The 20,714-nt window shown below is 36.1% G+C and overlaps 1 protein-coding gene across 2 annotated transcripts in view; it reads right to left on the bottom strand.

The window, feature by feature from the left end:
* The window catches only part of DYNC2H1 (dynein cytoplasmic 2 heavy chain 1), a 159,620-nt gene that overhangs the window by 89,817 nt on the left and 49,089 nt on the right, over nt 1–20,714 (bottom strand). For both annotated transcript variants that reach the window (XM_058186002.1, XM_058186003.1), the window contains exons 40-49: nt 19,306–19,435; nt 18,445–18,600; nt 17,399–17,658; nt 15,254–15,500; nt 12,886–13,037; nt 11,776–11,920; nt 10,145–10,247; nt 8,508–8,675; nt 8,283–8,413; nt 5,795–6,043 (exon numbers count right to left, since the gene is read on the bottom strand). In XM_058186002.1, coding sequence (XP_058041985.1) covers nt 5,795–6,043; nt 8,283–8,413; nt 8,508–8,675; nt 10,145–10,247; nt 11,776–11,920; nt 12,886–13,037; nt 15,254–15,500; nt 17,399–17,658; nt 18,445–18,600; nt 19,306–19,435 — 1,741 coding nt within the window. The remainder of the gene's footprint in view (nt 1–5,794; nt 6,044–8,282; nt 8,414–8,507; nt 8,676–10,144; nt 10,248–11,775; nt 11,921–12,885; nt 13,038–15,253; nt 15,501–17,398; nt 17,659–18,444; nt 18,601–19,305; nt 19,436–20,714) is intronic.

The following is a 20,714-nucleotide window of genomic DNA, read 5'->3' as shown; positions in this document are numbered from 1 at the left end:
TAAAGGGGCTCCGCACTGAACATCATAAAAGCCAGGAAAAGCCAGCTTTAATCTTTTTCCCTGGATGAAAGGGAAAGATAAGAGCAACAGGAAATGTTGGTAGACCTCCCCAGAGGCTTTGTTTTAATTAAGCAGAGCCTCGAAGGGTCGACGGGTCCCATAAATATTCCTGCCCTCCGACTTCAGTGCGTGTCTGCAAAAGCAGGAAAAGAAGAAAGTGTCCATCTCTGCTAATTGTCTTATCTTTATGGATCTCTTTAAGCAGACGGAATGAGTGCCAGCGGACAATTATTGGATTGCAAGTATTTTTGATTTCCTGACTTCTACCTTCTAAAAAAGAGAAATTTTTTTTCCTTTGTTTTAATTGACTCTTAAAGATGGCGCCTGAATGGGAGTGAAAGTGACGAATGGAATTTCAAACAGTCTGTGCAACTAAGAAGATAAGAAATGTTATGTGTGGATTTTAATGAAGTGAACTGAGCTCTCCTATACTTAAAGGGGAAAAGAGAAGTTTCCAGACTTATATTTTGTGAATTTTAAAACTGAAATGGCTACTAAACCACCTAAGACTGGGGGCAGAAGGGGTTCTGAACCAGCTTTAGAAGATCTGATTAAAGAGCAAGGGAAAGTGTCTGAAGAAAGGTTTAAGGAGATTATGGATAATAATGAGAAAATAAGAGAAGAAATAAAAGAGAATAATAAAAAAATAAGAGAAGATATCTTGATGGCTTTTCAAGGTTTGGCAAAAAGACTGGAGGTGGTGGAGGAGGAGGTGCAAGAAATTGTTCAGTCAAATCAACAAATAGAAAATAGAATGGGGGGAATGCAAATCAAATTGGATAAAAATGAAGATCAAGTGGTGGTGATGCAGTATAGAATGATGGAAGGAGCTCTGAGAATTAGGGGTTTGAATGAGGAGAAAGGGGAAGATTTAAAAAAAATTTTATCAGAAGCTCTGGCTGAATTTATTGAACTTGATCCACAAGAGGTTGCTTATCAAATTGACAAAATTTATAGAGTTAATTCTTGGATTGCTAGGCAAAAGAAACTTCCTAGAGACATTGTGGTTTATTTTTTGAAAAGAACAGTGAGGAATCAAATTTTGCAAGTTGCTTTTCAGAAAAACTTGAAAATAGGGAACAGGAGTTGAAGGTTTTGAAGAGATTCCTCCCAAGATGTTAAGGGATAGAAAGGACTTTACATTTTTTACACTAGAACTTAAGAAATACCAGATTCAATTTAGATGGGAGGTTCCAGTTGGCTTGACAGTGTATTATCAAGGAAGGAGATATCGTATTGACACAGTGCTTAAGGCCAAAGATTTTCTTTCTACAGTGCTGAAATTTGATATAGAAATAATAGAAAAAGAATTCAAGAGACTCAAATGGGTGTGGAAGCTGAGGTGATTCCAGTGATGTTACCATCAGAGGAACAACCACAAGAACAAAGACTGACGAGGGAGCCCTTAAGCGTAAAGAAAGGAGCAACAAACTCAAAGTAAAGTTCAGGATTCTGCTACAGAAGCGGTGGGAGGAGCACGACCGAAGATACGGGAGGGCGATCTTCAGTTGATTGCTCAAAGGCTTCAGCAGCCCAGTAATGGCAAATAAAATCTTGACTTGGAATGTCAATGGTTTGAACTCAGCTCAGAAGAGAAGAAAAATATTTCATTATTTGAAACAATTTAAAAATGATGTTATTTGCTTACAAGAAATGCATATTAAATTATCAGATCAAAAGTACCTAATAAACTCAAAGTTAGGTAAACATTTTGTTGCTTCAGCTTTGGAGAAAAAACATGGCATAGTGGTTTATTTGAGAAAAGATATACCAGCCAAGTTAATAGAGGCAGATATTCACGGAAGATATATTGCTATTGAACTTACAATAGAAACAAAAAGGACTCTCTTGCTTGGTATATATGCACCCAATCAGCAACAAGAAAAATTTTATAGAATGTTATATGATAAGTTGAATCTATGGGATTATAAATCGTGCATTATATTGGGAGATTGGAATGGAGTAATAGATACGAAAGGACAAGAGAACTTCTTCCAAGAAGATACCTGCACATGCAAAGCTGCCTAAATCCTTTTTGATATGATAGAAGATTTTGAGTTAAGAGATGTATGGAGACTGCGAATTTGGAGGAAAGAGACTATACTTTTTCTCTGATAGGCATCAATCGTTCTCACGTATTGATTTTATTTTAATTTCTAATGATTTGCTTTTTAGGGTGAAGAAAACTAAGATATTTCCAAGATGTTTGTCTGATCATAGTCCTGTTTGGATGGAATTGCAATATGGAAAAGAGGGTAGAAGAACTTGGAGATTAAATGAAAATTTGTTTAGATATCAGGATAATGTAAATCAATGTAAAAAGCAGATGAAAGAATTTTTTGATTATAATTTGAATAATGAAACATCAATAGAAATGGTTTGGGACTCAGTAAAGGTTTTATGAGAGGTGTATTAATATATCTTAATAATAGACAGAGAAATAAGCAACAAAGACAGCGTAGGTATTTAGAAGAGGAAATTTATAAGAAACAACAATTATTAATACATAATCCACATGATCAAAAACTTAAAGATGCAATAAAGTTACTACAGAATCAATTTAATATGATAATGGCTGATCAGGTGGCAACAAATATACAATATGCCAAACATAATACTTTTGTAATGCAAATAGACCTGGTAGGTGGTTAGCATACACTTTAAGGAAAAGACAAAACAACGTACTATAGAAAAATAGAATATAAAGGTAAAGAGATATCAACAGGATAAAATTAAAAAGCTTTTTAGAATATTATACAAATTTATATCTTAAAGATAATATATTGAATAGGGATATTGATAATTATTTGAAGGAATATAAGGTTAAAAATTTAACTTTAGAACAAACGGATGAATTGAATCGGCCTATAACCTCGGAAGAAATTATTTTGGTAATTAAACAATTAAAATGGGGAAAACTCCTGGTACGGATGGGCTCACAGTTAGTTATTATAGGAATTTACAGGATGAGATGTTAGGTCCACTTAAGGAATTATTTAATCAGATACAACTAGGAGAATTCCCCTCATGGAGAACCTCTTTTATTTCATTGATACCAAAGAGGAACAGGATTGTTCTAAACCTGGGAATTATAGGCCAATCTCACTTTTAAATAATGATTATAAGATTTTGTTAAAATAATAGCTAATAGATTAATGTTGATTCTGCAGCGAAGAATTCATAATGATCAATCTGGATTTATAAAAGGGAGACAGATGAGGAATAATGTTAGGCAGATTGTTAATTTACTGGAGTACTTAGAAAAGAAAAATTTTATTCCAGCAGCATTTATTTTCTCGATGCAGAGAAAGCTTTTGATCGATTGCATTGGGATTTTTATTTAAATTAATAGAAAAGATGCAATTTGGAGATGGTTTTTTAAGAATAATTAGGGCAATTTATGGAGAGCAAACAGCACAGATTATAATCAATGGTAGCTTAACAGAACCTTTTAAGATTGCGAAAGGAACAAGACAGGGATGTCCTTTATCACCATTATTGTTTATTTTAACTCTAGAACCATTATTGGATAAAATACGAGAAGTAAAGGAGATAGAGGGAATTAGAGTTAGACAGTATGAATATAAGTTAAGAGCTTTTGCAGATGATTTGGTGATTACTTTAACAAACCCTATAAATTCTAGTAAATCTTTGTTGGAAATAATTGATCAATATGGGAATGTCTCAGGGTTTAAGGTAAATCAGAAAAAGACAAAAGTGATAATAAAAAATATGGCCAGACAACAGAAAGAAAAACTAGAGGAAGTAACAGGATTTGAAATTGTAAAGAAGGTTAAGTACTTAGGGGTTTATATTACGTCGTCAAATGTGAAATTGTATAAGAATAACTATGAGGTATTATTTGTTTAACAGAGTGATGGTGTTCAGGGAAAAATTGTTCTTCACAAAGAATGCCACATACCTAAGTACTGGAAACCAGAAGTTAAGTTCTTTACCTATGCAATAATCTAAACTGGGGTCTCCAACCTTTTGGACCTAAGGGACCACTATTCATAATTTTAAGTCCCGAGGACCAGTAATATGAATTTTTAAAAAAGATAAATAGTATTTAGTGCAATATAAAAAATGCAAATAATTTTTCTGCGGACCACCAAAATTTTCTTGTGGACCACCAGTGGTCCACAGACCACTAGTTGGTGACCACTGATCTAAACAATAATTACCAGTCTCTGTCATAGTAATTATGTCAAAGTGTCTAACCTTAATAATTACTATGACAGTGAAATGTTTCAAATTTCAAGGCTAAAAGGTGACCTGGAGTGTGTAGGGTACAAGAAATGAGGGGACGGTATTCTGATGCTTCACCTTTTCAGTGTTGGCATCACTGAGATAAGTTGCCTTGAAAATTCTATTGCTCTTCAGAATCTATGGGCATTTATGGTGCAAGGCCATCTCAGGTTAGCTAATTTAAATGGATTATTATTTATATTGGCTTGTTCTTTTCTGAACGTAAACTGCTTCAAGTCATTTGTTAAAATGGGTGATGTATAAATAATTCAAGGGACACGGTGGCTCAGTGGCTGAGCTTGTCGATCGAAAGGTCAGCAGTTCAGCAGTTCGAATCCCTAGTGCCACATAATGGGGTGAGCTCCCGTTACTTGTCCCAGCTTTTGCCAACCTAGCAGTTCGAAAGCGTGTAAAAAATGCAAGTAGAAAAATAGGGACCACCTTTGGTGGGAAGTGACAGCGTTCTGTGCACTTTTGGCATTTAGTCATGCTGGCCACATGACCACAGAGACATCTTCAGACAGTGCTGGCTCTTCAGCTTTGAAATGAAGATGAGCACCGCCCCCTAGAGTTGGAAACGATTAGCACATATGTGCGAGGGGAACCTTTACCTTATAAATAATTCACAGATAGCTAAATTCTCTAAGTATCACATATTTTCTCAGATAATGTGGCTACTTTGCCAGCTGCAGTTGAGTGAGTCCTTCCTAAATTTCTTCCTCTGACTATTAATCTATTAGGGGCTTCTCCCTCTTTTGTCTGATTGTTTCCTAGTCGGTCTCTCTTCCCCTTGTCCCCCAAGGTTATTTACACATTCTATTACAGCAGCACAATCTCAGGAAAGAAATATGTTTGGTTTAAGATGTTGCCTAGAGGTTTGACCTGCTTGCTCCTGCATGCTCAGGAGAATCTTTCTAAGTGCTGCACAGCCTAATAATAATAACTTGGAGATATTATTAGTATGTTTGATCTTAAAAGTATTTCAATGGAGTTTTGGCATTATTCCATGTGTTTATTTTAAGCATTTAAGCTTTGGAAGTTTATCTGCTAAATTATAAATGAATTAAAATATATTTAGGACAAATAATTTTACTATATGAAAATAGCAAAATAACATCATTACAAATCTTTCAGCTAGAATTCCTACTACTTTATAGGGTATCGGTCTGAAGCAAGACCAACTGTAGGGATTAACGGATAATTAGAAAAATGTGAATTCTTAACTTAGAATCTATTCCATTCTATTCCAAAATAAATGTTTTCGAATATTAAATAATTTAAAAAGCCACTTCATAATTTTAACCTTAAAAATGTGATTCAATTAAATTCAAGTTGCATAGACATAGCCACAGAAGTACACACAGAGAAAAACTGATACTACTGATACTACTACTACAATGGGGCTGGAATCTTCTAACTGTGCAGTCTTTTATTTACTTCCTTGAGAGACCATCTCAAAATGATACAAATATTTTATAAAACTTACGTGTTTCAAATCATTTTTGAACTGTTTCATTTCATAGCCTCTGGAAATCTTGGGTGTAATCAAAACAGCTCCGTGCATATGACTGACTAAAGAAGTAATCGTTCGACGACCCACTCCACTCTGCCCTGCTAACAGAAGTGAGCCTCCAGGAAAACTCAATACTCTATCAATTCTAGACACATAATCAAAGACTTCCGTGAAAAGTAAAATCTCTATTTCATGGTTATCTCGTCCATAATGAATAATACCCTAAGGAGGGGGAAAAAAGGTTAGTCAATATACGAAAGTGAAATAATGAAATGAAGCAATATAGAACACTTTAGAAAATATTGTTCTTGGAATTGTATTTCCATGAGGTATATAAAATGTTGAAAAAATCTAGTCAAAATGGAACATTATGAAAATCTTTCATGTCCTCTTTGTCTTTTGCGCCTTTGAGTTAGTGTTGTCTTTTGGCAACTGCCTGGATTGGTCCCTGCAGTTTTCATATCCTACAGCTCATTAATTCATGTTTCAAGAAAGTAAAATGAAGCAATGTAGAAATGATTGTGTTTTAAAATGTTTACATTCCTGCTTGGCTTGCTAAATCTTGAGACAAATTTGTCCAAATGGGAAATTACCTAAATCTGTTCACATTCTACTGCTCATTAATTCATTCTTTTGACAATTCCCATAATCTTTATTCAGGAAGCAATTTTTAAAAGGCTAGAATATGGTAAGCTAATGAGATTTGGAAGCTCAATAGAAATGCTTTTGAAAAAGAGCATTGATTGCATTGCTATTTTAATACTTGTGTTATTTCTGGTGCTCCCTTAGGGCTCTTCCACCCAGTCTGCTTACTCTGCCATGAAGACACTCCACTTACTGCTTGCTGAGGACACTATCTCCTAAAGGAGACTCTATTTCATGGGCAGCCAACTGCTGAAGTAGGCTAAAGCTGTTGAGGGAGATACTGGCATGAAAATAGCACTTTTTTTTCTGGGAAATTAGAAAAAAGATCCCCATCTGAACAATTCATGGTGCATGGTGTTTGCATTGATATAATCAAAGCTCACAATCTCCTTCACTACAATTGGCTGACAGTGTTGTGGTCCACCAGCAGCCTGCGGAGCTGGCAGCAGAGTCGGACAGTGAGGAGGCTGAGGAGGAACATTGGCCAGTCCTGGAGTCTGGGGAAGGCTCAGACAAGGGCTCTGCATCGGAGGCAGAGATAGGGCCAGGGCCATAACTCTGAGAGTTATGTGCGGACTCCGGAGCTTCCAGAGTCGGACATCAGAGAGGCAGAGGAATAGGGGGAGCCTGTTCCAAGTGCATGCATGCGCAGGGCTGCCAGAAGGCAAGAACAGTTAAAACAAAAGGGATGACTCTGGAGTAAGGCTTGGAGATGACTGGCCCCTCACATAAGACACAAAGGAAAAACAAAGGCACATGGGCCTTACAGGAAGCAATGTTGTGGATGGTGTCAGTTTGTACTTTGAAGCTCCGTTTTTGACTCTGTGCTTCTATGTGGCCTTGCCAAGATAATTGCCAATTAGGTCTTTGGCAGCATGTCAAAGAGGATAAAGGTGAGTGTTTACCAGCCTTATCCGAAGGACTGTGGCAGACTTCTTTTGGACTATTTATAAACTCTTGATGATACAGCACGTGCTTGAATGAAAGGAATTCACAGCCGTTAAAATAAAAAAAAGGGGTTTGGGGACTAATTGTGTGCTTTTTACTATATCAGGAAGCCTACGTCAGAAGAAACAGATGTGCTATGAGCTTGTTCCTTTCGGTCCAGTCCCTAAGTTGACTGCCTGTTCTGCACTGCTGTGTTAGCTGTTTTTAACTGGGTTAGTGGACAGTTGTCCTAGAGAATACAAACCTCTGAGCTTGATTACCTTGTTCTCTGCTTAACACATGCATCTGGAAAGTATCATGGAAAGAACTAGCAGTAATGGAAAGGGGCAGCAGAATTAGCAGCCCTGTATGCATTGCATCAGATCACATTCATGTTGGAGGCACCAAGGCACTTCCTGTTTGAAAGGATCAGCCGGTGACATCACCGTTGCCTGGGAGACACCCAATTGGGGAGTCCTTTCCTGTCTCTGGCAAGAGCTGGACATGGACGGTAGCTCATCCTGACCCATGGCAGCACTTGGGTCTCAAACGCGAGCTTGCTGCTTGCCAAGCCAGCATCCTAACCACACAAGCCACCATGCTTTCCTGTATGCATATATTTTATATATTCCATGAATGTTCAAAGCCTCTTCATAGCAGTATAATCTTAATATGCAGAACATGACTTGTCATTCTAGAAAGTCACTCTTTGAAAAAATAATCCCCTTGTTGTTATGAAGACACTTTTGAAATATGCAGACAAATGTGAAAACCACTGAATTCCCCGTGATCAGAATTCTACTGAGTCTTATGCCCCAAATCTGAAATAAAAACCTCTGAAAATGCCCTCTCCAAGTATATATGTGCGTGTGTGTGTGTTTTAACATACCTTCCTAATAATATCTTTTAAGTCTGTTGAGTTAAGTTTGCCAAGTGGCCTCCCATGAGGTGGCAGGGTCTGTCCTGCAGCCATGATAGTTCCTAATTCATGGTGAGCTCCCCATGTCACATAAAAGATATCTGTGTAAATACAAGGTAAGTAGAATTATACTTCACATTCTGAAATAATCCTGGTGGGAAAAGAGGAAAACAAATCTACAGTATTTTATTTTACCTGCCATGTTGTCCAAAATATCAGATCCCCAATCTCCTTGAAATACTTTCATTAAAATATTATCAAATACATGAACTTCTTTAGCACCAACAATTTTGTCACGGAAAAGCCGTTTTGCTTCATATGCAACAATTTCCAAGACAGTATCTACCGAGTGTGTAAATCCCGCTGTGAAGTACATATTAACAACATGCCATTATAAATTATAGTATTCAAATTCTAAAATTCTGTACCACAATTTAAAGACATAAGCAAAAAAGGATGTCACATACCAGAAGGCAACCATCAAAAGGCAGCAGAGAAAAAAAAATCCAAGAATGAAATATCAGAGTCATTTTATTTTTAAGAATATACAATTCCATTTACTTTTATAATGAATAATTCATACAAAATCCAAGAGAAATATATTTTTATTTAGGTCAGTGCTGGTTAATTATTTAAGCAAACTTGCCACTTAGTCTTTCAGTAAGCAGGAATCCAAACAATTTAACATGAAGAACTATTGTATTCAGAATGGATCAAGGTACATTTATTGGTCATAAATTCAAAGCAGTTAAATCTATTATGTCTGTTCATCCCCAAACGATCCTGACAAACTGTTTAGAGCCCAAAATGCCATTGTGTTTAGGGAATGAAGAGGAATAAAAAAAAAATATCAGTGTTCCCTAAATTCCTAATCTTTAATACACTAGAGAAAGCTCATTATTATAACCACAAACATAGACATTATGGAATAGATTAAACATTTATTTATGATTAATAATTCTGTTTCCTGAAATCAAACATGACCACTGCTGCTTCCTATATTGCAAAGACAGTACCAGTCATGAAATAAGGAAGCATTTATTAGATTTACACCGTTTTATCTTCAGAAGCTCAAAACGGCATACATGCTCTTATCTCCCACAAAAAAGCAATCTTGTGTGGTAAATTGGACTAAGAGAAGATAGAGTGGTCCAAAGTCACCCAGGGAGCAGCCACACCTCCTTAGGAGATATTAGAACTTGGTCTCCCTGATTCTAGCCCAATACCTTTACCATGATCCCATAATGCCTCTCAGAACTGGGGTACAACCATAATTTGGAGAAGTACAAACTATATGCAGTTGAACCCCACTAATAATAGGAACCAGCAGTTCTGTAGCAAACTGCAGTGACACCAACATGAAGATATATATGCTTTAATGTGAAGGAAATGCTGCAATTATGTCTTTGAGTCCTGAGACTTAACAAGTGCATGAAGGCACAGCACTGGTATGATGACATCAATAAACATGTGTGAGCACTTCCCCCCTCTCCTTCCCCATTAAAACATATTTTAAAAATATTTTTAAAAATGCTATGTGCTATGTCAGCATGGAATGCTGATTAATTATTGCAGGAAACAATGGACAGGAAAAAACATTAAAAACTAGGTTAAAAACAATAAAACAAATTTTATAATGAAGGATGGTCTCATTGACGGGATTAAAGAAAAACATACTGAAACATTTGTCACTTCTTGATATTATCTCCAGCTTCCTTTATAAGTATCACTATAATATTTACAGATAACCTGACAAAACTACTCAGAAATGAAAAACTGGCAAAAATCATCATTAGGTGTACTGACATGCCAATTAAGCCAGGGTTACTCACCTCCTGTTAAATCATATCTGAATAAACCTAGAACCCACTGAGTAAGAATACAGGGTGTAAAAAGGTAGTGGCTGTAGTCATCAACTGTGAATTTCGCTCGAACCTGGAAATACAGATGGTGTCAATGCTACAGGTTTAACCTTGCCGTTATTTTTTGCAACACATTGAAATACTATTTTACATTGGTTCAAAACATTTTATGGACCAATTTCCATTTGTAAAACAATCACAATCTAAAGCAGGGGTGTCAAACTCATGATCTGTGGGCCGGATGTGTCACGCGCTAGCCACACCCATGCCTAGTTTAGCGAAGGGGGGAAAAGTCACGATTCGTCACGACGCGAGTTTAACACCCCTGGTCTAAAGTCTTTACAATTTTACATTCATTATTGGAGACTTAGATCAGAAACTCTCTGAAAAAGTGATAGAACAATGTAACACAAATTGTGGCACAGAGATTTGAATGTATTATTTTATCTATGTAAAGCTAACCCAGGAAGTGATACAGTGAGAAAGACAGTTGGCCCCTAAATACTGTTCAATCTGGAAAAGAAGGTACATCACATTATATCCTCATAAAATCTCTCATACATGAGAAATAAATTATTAAGTAAATGTTATATCGGAAAGCATATAAAAGGAAAGCATATGCTGCAGCCATGTGAATTAAATGGACTGATGGTTAATTCTTTCTTGCACATGGTTTTAGATACACTAGTTACATAATTTAATTTATAAGTCTTGACATAAATCGGTCTAATGTACAGTATTTTCAACCTAAAACAAACACACTGTGTTTTATAAATCCTACAGAAGCACTCTGAGTGGCTCCAATTTGGCAGAAACAAAACCCGAAATGTGATTGGTCGAGATGTCAGGCAAAAGAAAATCTCGAGGCTTCTTGGACCAGGTAGGACAAGGTTGGTATGCCTCACCCTTCATTCCATTCCGCCACCACTGTGGTTTGCATAAGAAGCATTCCAAAGTAAACTGTAATTCAGAATTAGTAAAACAAAACTTTGATAAAATCTGCAAATTATCATTTGTTCTATAAAATACACCAAATAAGCTTTTAAATGGTGAGGCAAATTGTTAAATAGTTTATGTTTCATTGCTGAAGGGATGAGATCCTGAACAAGGAGAAATTTATCAAACAAACAAATCATCTAAATCAGGCATAAGGGGGAAAAATGTCCTTCAGGATTTCTACGAAGATTAGAATTAAGAATTCTATTGTTGTAATTTTCGGGAGTCTTGATTTCTATTAATTTGCAATCTTCTATTAAAACCAGATCAGATCTGGCAAAATACATTTCGTCAATCAAATATGTGTTTAGTTAAGAAATGCTTTCTTTTGTGTCTTGAATCTATTACTAATATATTGCACTGAATGGCCCCTACAAGGTGTCACAATTTACCTCTCTTTGCTTTCATAATGTATTGTGTCTATTTTGTTTTTTTAAAAATCAGATTTTTAATTTCTAAATGTTTAAAACAACTGAGATACAAAATCTAACTTGCCCATCTCTTCCTTTTTACTTGTAACAAGAGGAACAGCTAATCATCAGGGAACACAACAAAATCACAACAAAGGACATCAATGTTACAAAATAGTTCATTTTAGGTCATACCTGCTCGTATACTTGAACCATGGATCCTGCTAACTGGTATATTTTTGCTAAGGATCCCCAAGCAGGATGATTTTTTAGATTCTTGTGTAGAACTGGTTCTAAGTATGCACTGTAAATTGTCTGCAGCTGATCTCTTTCTGGATAACTAAAAAAATGAAAGTTTAAAACTCAGTTACAATTTCACAGTTTATTAAAATCTAATTTGAAAATGTAAGTTAAGAGCAGAATAGTTGTTATCTGGCTGAGAAACAATGAAGTCTAGAAAGTATTCTGTTATGAAACCTGGTACCTGAATACCTGGCCATATTTGACATGTCCCATATGAATTTCAAGGGAAAGAATAATGTAGGAACTCTCCCAACACCTCCCACCTCCCCTCATAATATAAGAATTGTCTTTAATTAGTCAGATTAGTTTATACGAGCTACTGGTTCTACTGGCTTTTTATTCTCTGATTTCAAGACAAGGCTGGTTTCTCTAGGCCCATGATGGCGAATCTATGGCACGTGTGCCAGAGTTGGCACATAGAGCCCTCCCTATAGGCACGCGAGCCGTCGCCCCAGTTCAGCTCTGCCACACATATGTGTGTTTCCTGCCGGTCAGCTGGTCTTCAGGTCTCTGCCACGCAGGTGCAGAAGGGTGGGGAACATGCGAGTGGGCTGTGCCTGAATGCTTGGGAGGCGCATGCAAGGGGCCATGTGCGCACGCATGGGGAGGCATGCAGGGTGGGTGCACATGCACCGGGCCTGTGTGCATGCAGGGGGCGGGGGGCATGCATGGGGCCACGCGCATTGCATTTTGAGGATTTGGGCGCATGCACATACATTTGTGTGCGCATTCAAACACTTTGGGCATTTGGTCCAGAAAAGGTTAGCCATCACTGCTCTAGGCATTTTCCTCCTTAAAACCTTAACGTTGACAGATAATAGTTTTTTCAAACTTGCTGAACTTTTTTCAAATATATTTCACATATTAAGATATACCCAGAAATAGATGCTGTACCTCCAGGGAGAAATGAATATTTTGTAGCATTTAGATTAAGTACCAAAGTTATTTTGAGATTGGAAAGAGAGAGAGGGGGGGGATAGATAGACGTACATAGATGCTTACTCAATTGCACAAAGACGGACTATAGAAGTAAACCTGGAAGTAAGTTTATGTCTTCCCACTGTTCCTCCGGCAGACATGGATGCCACAATTTGGATGTTTTCCAATCCCACCCACTCAAGATTTTCATCATAAAATCCTTGATATGTAAGCACCTTGGAAATAAAAACAACAAATGTGAATAATGTTTAATATCTCTAAGAGACACTATTTGGATTATGCAAATAGCAATAGAATAGTACATTCTTATCAGCTAGGACCATTATGGATCAGATTCCAAAAATAAAAAAAGAACACCAAGGAAGATGCCAGGATGCATATAATTATCAACAATTTATTAGATGGTCCCAATCTAAGCATCAAAGAGTCGTCCCTACATTGAGTCTGGATTGTAGCAAGGTAGTTAGTCAATGGATGTGATGTGCAAACAGAGACACCATCTCATTGGGGTAGCTCCTATAACCTCTAATTCACTCCTCCACTCCTGGGCACATGTACTCCAACTCAGGAAATTAATTTAAAAAAAGTTTACTATTCACCTTGATCAAATTCCAGTAAAGGAGAAAGAGGAAAGGAATACAAAAGTAGACAATGGGATAATCCTGCTGAAATGAATAATAGTGCAAGCTCTTTGTCTCGCCAAATAGCAATGGCAAGAAGGGAGCCATGCCAGAGGTGAAAGCAACAAGCAATTAACTTATTAGGGTCAAAGCAGAGAGCCTGCTAATAACCAGCAGCAGCGCAACAAGACGCAAGCTACTCCAGAGGTGAATAATATAATAAATTAATTTATTACTATCAGAACTTTAAAAAAAAATACTGGAAAAATTATGTGGACTTTTTGCTGAAAGAAGAAAAAAAATGAATTGATGATTTCTGGATTTGAAGATATAGATTAAACAAGGAGGTGAAGGGATCTGCAAAATATTTAAGAAGGAGGAAGTTCAATATGATTGTCATCTGCTGAAAAGAAGATTAGAGGTCACTTATCTATTTCTTAACTTTAAAATTTCCTGCAATTTGTTTGTTTTTCTTTCTTTTTTTCTCCATATTCAATTAGATTATTAAAACTCTTAATAAATATGAATTTAAGACTTATTAAGGTTAGAGCAGAAGGATTGTTACTTTGGGTTTGCATTTGGTAAGCAAGCCGTACACTGGGGAAAATGCTACATAGGAAGAGATATATTATGTTGTACCTTGATGTTGTATATATGTTGTGTGTGTGTGTGTGTGTTTGATGAACGTATCTTTTCTTTTATGTACACTGAGAGCATATGCACCAAGACAAATTCCTTGTGTGTCCAATCACACTTGGCCAATAAAAATTCTATTCTATTCTATTCTATTCTATTCTATTCTATAAGTAATTTCCCTGCATTAAGAAAGGTGATAAAAACCCTTGGATCAGTTATTTAAAATAAATTTATTTATTTATTTATTTATTAATAAATAAAATAAAATAAAATAATAAAATAAATAAATAAATAAATAAATAAATTATTTATTTATTTATTTATTAATAAATAAAATAAAATAATAAAATAAATAAATAAATAAATAAATAAATATGCACCAAGACAAATTCCTTGTGTGTCCAATCACACTTGGCCAATAAAAATTCTATTCTATTCTATTCTATTCTATTCTATTCTATTCTATTCTATTCTATTCTATTCTATTCTATTCTATAAGTAATTTCCCTGCATTAAGAAAGGTGATAAAAACCCTTGGATCAGTTATTTAAAATAAAATAACAATATTATTAAAGTTACAATGGCACTGAAAAAAGTGACTTACGGTTGTTACTCACACCTACAACTGTTGAGGTGTCTCTGTGGTCATGTGATCAAAATTCAGACCCTTGGCAACCAGCATGTATTGACAATGGTTGCAGGGGCTTCAGCAAGCAAAGTCAATGGGAGAAGGTAGATTTGCTTAACCACCACATGGTGGTTTAATTAATGATTGTGATGATTCACTTAATGATTGCAGCAAAAAGCCCTAAAATCAGGCACTGCTCACTTAATGACTTCATTCCTTAGTAACCAAGGCTCCGGTCCCAATTGTGGTTGCAAGTCAAAGACTACCTGTATACTTCTTGCCATATTATAAACCTAATACTTACTATCAGAGATATGGAAAATATCTATGGGGCCAAATAAATTAACTTATTTTTAAAAAGTTATCTTCCACAAAGAACGAACTATTTATCAACAAAATAAGACACAGTGTTTTAACCGTAAGGAAAATACTAGATGAAACATTGTAAATTGGGAGGGAAAGCATTTATACAAATGTTAACAGATACAGAATTCAGTTCTAATCCACACAAATGTTTTTAAAAAATGAATATCATTATTCTATTTACCTGCTGTAGGAAAGCCACCAATGTGCTTGTTCCCCATTTATCAGGCTTAGGCAAATTTATATCTTTTAGATATAAAACCAGCCTTTCACAATCCTTTGGCCTATATACTCGTCCAGTATTAGTGCTAATTACTAAACATGTCTGACTTAATTTCTGCAGAAGATGCCGAGATGTAGTTTGGGCACTGCAATGAACTGTAGCAATCTGAGTAGACCGAAGTTGGGAAAAGGCGTAACGGAGTAACATTCTATAAAAATGCAAAAAAATAAATAAATCAAAATTTAAAACATTTACAGAAATTATCAAAGTATGCCTTAGACTTGTGAACTCTATGCAACTAATATAAAATCTTGTATTCATAAACATGTACCATGTTTCCCCACCAACTACTTCCCCCACCAACTACTTACATGCATGCGCAGCTGGTCCCATTTCCTCTGGTTGCTTGCCACGCAAACCACATGATGTGAGGAGGCGAGGCTAGAGGAGGGGGGAAGGTGGGGACCATGCCCTTCCCTCCCTGTTCTTCGCGCTGGCAGAGCAGCTCAACATGTCCCATTCCTCCCCAATGGCAACAGCAGCCTGGCTGCTTCCCTACCCTGCCACTTCAAGCTCCATTGCTTTCTTCGCCATTGTGTCCAGGGAAACACGCTGTAAAAGAAAACCTTCTTGCGAGTTGGAGAAGTTTGATTGAACTCGTGAGAAGGTTTTCTTTTACAGCGTTTTTCCTTGGACACAACGGCGAGGAACGCAACAGAGCTGGAAAGGTAAGACACGCGTCCCGCTTCTCACCTACTTTACCTGCCACCCCTAAATTCCATCCCTAAAGGGGGCGGGTGACTAAGCGAGTGGCAGGAGCCCTGTCATGCCCGGTGAGGGGAGAAGAGATGGCAAGGGGAGCCACGTCTCGCTCCATGCATCTGGTTTCTCCCCCACCCCACCTGCCACCCCAATCGATAAAGAGACAGCGGGGAAGGGAAGCAGCTTTTGTCATTGGGATGGGGTGGGATGTGTTGGGCCACTCGGTCGGCGTGAAGAACAGGGAGGGGAGGTGACGGCAGCGATGGGACATCCAGCCCCATGCTTGCCGTCTCCTGCACCCCCAAAATAATAACCCCCCAATAATAAGGCTAAGCCCTTATTTGGGAGGTTAAAAGAAGATAAGACGCTATCTTATTTTTGGGGAAACATGGTACTTCTCTCTCCCAAAAATGGAACGTGTACTTCCCCCCTAAAAAGAAATGGATACTTCCCTCTATATAGTTCCCAAAATGAAGAGCCAATTGTGGTTCTAAAACATAGTTGCTGCTTAGTATTACATTTTGCTTTATTGCTTTTGCTTTATTGTCTTGAATTAATTGCTCTTTCACTTAACTTCTTTTGGGAATTTTTCTATTGTCCAATTAGTTCACCGCTAGACTAAATACCATCCTTTTTAGGTCCAAGACACTTGCAGAGTTTATTGTGTGACTTTGAGCCAGGCATAATCTCATGCTCAAATGTACTCTATAACATTGATTAGGTAAAGTTTATTACTGGTAGAGATCAATATTATAAAATGAATAAGGATATCTGATATGCAAAGTTATGTTTAGATTAATTAGAAAATTATTAAATAAATAAATTATTAAATTAAATTAATTAAATTAAATTAAATTAAATTAAATTAAATTAAATAAATAAATAATTAAAAAATTAATTAGAACAATTAATAAGTGGAACGACTTGCCTTCAGAAGTTGTGAATGCTCCAACACTGGAAATTTTTAAGAAAATGTTGGATAACCATCTGACTGAGATGGTGTAGGGTTTCTTGCCTGGGCAGGGGGTTGGACTAGAAGGCCTCCAAGGTCCCTTCCAACTCTGATGTTATGTTATGTTATGTTATGTTATGTTATGTTATGTTATGTTATGTTATGTTATGTTATGTTATGTTATGTTATGTTATGTTATGTTTATAAAGTAAAATAGAATGTAGACTTATGCATCCAGAGGAAAGGCAGGATATCATGGTTACTGTCCTGTAATTTTAAGCTATAGAATAGACTCATGACAGAAATTTTAATTTCAAAGAACACTTCCACCAATATAATTTTTAACAGCACCACAAAAGTATTTTAAAAAATGTGAAAACACAAATTCTTACCCTTTACCACATCCTTCAGGTCCAACAAGAAGAAATGGTTGCTTGCTATCAAAACCTAACCAAGGCTTAAAATAATCTAAACCTCTTTGCATATCAGGCGTCTGAATTACTGGAAGCGTCTGAGTATTGCTGAAATCATCTGCCGTAAGGTTTTCAGGCTTTTTCAGTTGGTAGGATACTAGCTGTTGACTATCAGGATCAAAGAAGGTATCCATTGGTTTGTTGGGGTTTGGAGGGGATTCTCGGGCCCAGGAAAAAACCTAAACACATATTTTTATAAGACTAAAATTAAGAAGTTTTTCAAATAAGTGTCCCTATTATGTGAATTATTTTTCAAATAACCAAAGATAAAACCTAACATCCAGAGTGTATAGTTTAAGTTAAAATGCTAGGAAGAAAAAATAAACTTGACTATTAACTTGGTCTATTCACTTTGGATCAACAGAAGTATAATTTATTTATTAGATTCAACCACCTGATTCTCCAGTCTTTATCAGACTTTAATATTCCTATCTGGCAATTTGGCTTCTCCACTGCTGGTGGCCTCATCTGACCAAAGTCTCTGTAATGTCCCATATTTCTATCTTTAATTAAAATAAATAAAATGCACTGCTTAAAGAAAAACTCTTTTTTTTAACCTAAGCACAAAAAGATTGTTTTATGAAAACCCCTTTTTCCCCAAAATGTCTTGCTGATACTAGATTTGAAAAGATAAAAGATACATTACATCTGCAGTACAGACTGCATGTGAAAATCTTCACTGACATCTTCGTTAGTATTTCATTGATTGGGAATTATAACAATGAAAAATGAGCTTACTTGAAGTCACCAGGCAGAGAAACCTGATTTGTCATCTAAAAGTTACCATACTATGTATTAACACATTTTCCCATTACAGTTTTGAAAGAATCCCTATTTAATTTGATATTAGATTGGACAGTTACATCTTTTATAATTGAATGCTAATGCAATTTCTTACAAAAAGATACTTTCTGTAGCTAATGAATGAAAATGCTAATGAGCTACTCTGTGGTATCAATAATTACCTCCTTGGTAAACTCCTGTCGTGATTTCATGTTGAGATTTCCCCCAAGTCCTCTGATCAGGCTTATTATAAACTGCCCACGTTCAGTGCATCCATGAAGATGGGACAACCCATTCATCACGGTTCCAACCAAACTTGTTTCTATCACATAGTCGTTCTGTAAAATACAAAATGCAGCACATATTCCACTAGGAGGATTTTAACGAAGACTTTTTAGCAGAAATAAAATACAAACTCTTATTTTTACTATTTATTATCATTCTTATAATAATTATTCCAACAGTGATCTTCAGAACATATATACTATTTCTGCTATTTTAAAGTGTTTCTTTTAATATATGCATAACAGTTATACAGTGGTAGATCAGTAATTCGTTCCGGAATATGTGAAAAATACTAAAACCAATAAGTACCAAGAAAACCATGTGATTTACCACATGACCTGCTATTTCGATCAGAAGAAATAGTGAGTCATGAGACAGTCAACGTGAGCAGGTTCTTCCTTGTGTGTCAACTACTGGGAGAAAGACAAGGGCCGGGAAAAGATTTCTGATTGAAAACACGTTGAATACCGAATTCAACGAGTTTTGAAGCATTTGAGTAGCGAAGTATGAATAAAGTAATTTATTCCCTCAGCAAGACACAATCCTGCTTAGTTTCTAAACACAGACAAGGTGGCCACCTGCTGCCACCTGCTGATAATAAAGCATCATTAATAAACTGGCATTTTGCAGATACAGATAAACTATTACAAAGATGCAAACAAAACAAAAAGCAAATGAGGAAGAAATCTAGTTCAGTTAGAAAAAAAAATAATCAACTAGAACATATTAATACTAATGATAGAAAAGGTACAACTCACCTGCCTGAGTACCCAGTTTAAAGCTTTCTCAAAATAATCTCCAATCCAGTTTTCAAGATTGTGTCTGCATTCTTCAGGTTGGTTTCTCAACCAGGATTTGATCAGTGAATTAAGATCAGTATCTTCATCGCTAGAATGAGATATGCTTCAATTAAAGCAACACATTTTGAACAATTGATATATATATATTTTGTAGTGCATAGCTCTCATTCATACGTATTACAACAAAATTAAATGTACAGCTACTGAGAAGTATATTCAATAAAGCTTATTCCCAGATAACACTGTAGTCAGCAAATAAATAAACAAGAAATAAATAGAAATATACGCAAAAAGTAAAACTATCTAAATGAGCAAAGTAAAATGAAAAAGGAATAGAATATCCACAGCACTTCTACCCTGGCTTCTCTGCCTACTTATTCTTTTTCCCAGCCCTTTAGATATTTTTTTCCTGGAAATCTACTTCTATAGACTATGTCAAGCAATGCTTCATTTTGGATTTTAAAAAGCTATAGACTAATATAATAAATTGTTCTTTACAATTTGTTCAGATATCATGGTTTGTTGAGTTAAATAAGTTTAAATATATAGACAGTATTTCAGTGGCTATAAATTGGTGGTTAAAGGTTCCATTGCTGACCTATTTCAAATATCTAGGAAGGACTTGTTGAAACCTCCCTTGTTCAGTGGTTCAGAAAATGTGGACCTGCTGATAGGCCTTATAGTGATGCTTCCTAATTTAATAAACTTAAAATTGGCAATTTAATAAACAGTTTTATTTTTAGAAGCTTCGGCAGCCCCCAATACACTTTGCTTTTGGCAAGTAAGCTAAGTTGGAAATGTTCTTTTGGCTGGTAGTTCTGTTTGGAAAGTCATTTATATATTGAGCCTTGGTGGTACAGTAGTTAGAATGCAGTTTTGCAGGCAAACTGCCCATAGCCTGGAGTTTGATCCTGAAAGGAGCTCAAGGTTGACTCAACTTTCCATCCTTCCAAGGTCTGTAAAATGAGGAGCCAGATTGTTGGGGGCAATATGCTGACATTGTAAACTGTTCAGAAAGTGCTGTAAAGAATTATGGAAAGATATATAAGTAACATTGCTATAGGTAATTAATTGTTAATATTTTTAATTGCTTTGTTGATTGCATTATATTTTGAATTGTTGCATGCTATTCAGAATCTATATGAATTGAGGCATCTTATAGACTTTAGTTCAGCATTCAATACCATCATTCCAGACATTCTTCTAACTAAGCTAAACCAGCTACAGGTACCGGAACAGACTTGTAAGTGGATCACAAGCTTCCTAACAAACAGGAAGCAGCAGGTGAAGCTAAGCAAGATCACATCGAATACCTGTACAATTAGCACAGGGGCGCCCCAAGGCTGTGTGCTCTCCCCACTTCTCTT

The sequence above is a fragment of the Ahaetulla prasina genome, chromosome 5, assembly GCF_028640845.1.
Source record: "Ahaetulla prasina isolate Xishuangbanna chromosome 5, ASM2864084v1, whole genome shotgun sequence".
Taxonomy (NCBI): domain Eukaryota; kingdom Metazoa; phylum Chordata; class Lepidosauria; order Squamata; family Colubridae; genus Ahaetulla; species Ahaetulla prasina.
This window is presented reverse-complemented; position numbering and strand designations above follow the sequence as displayed.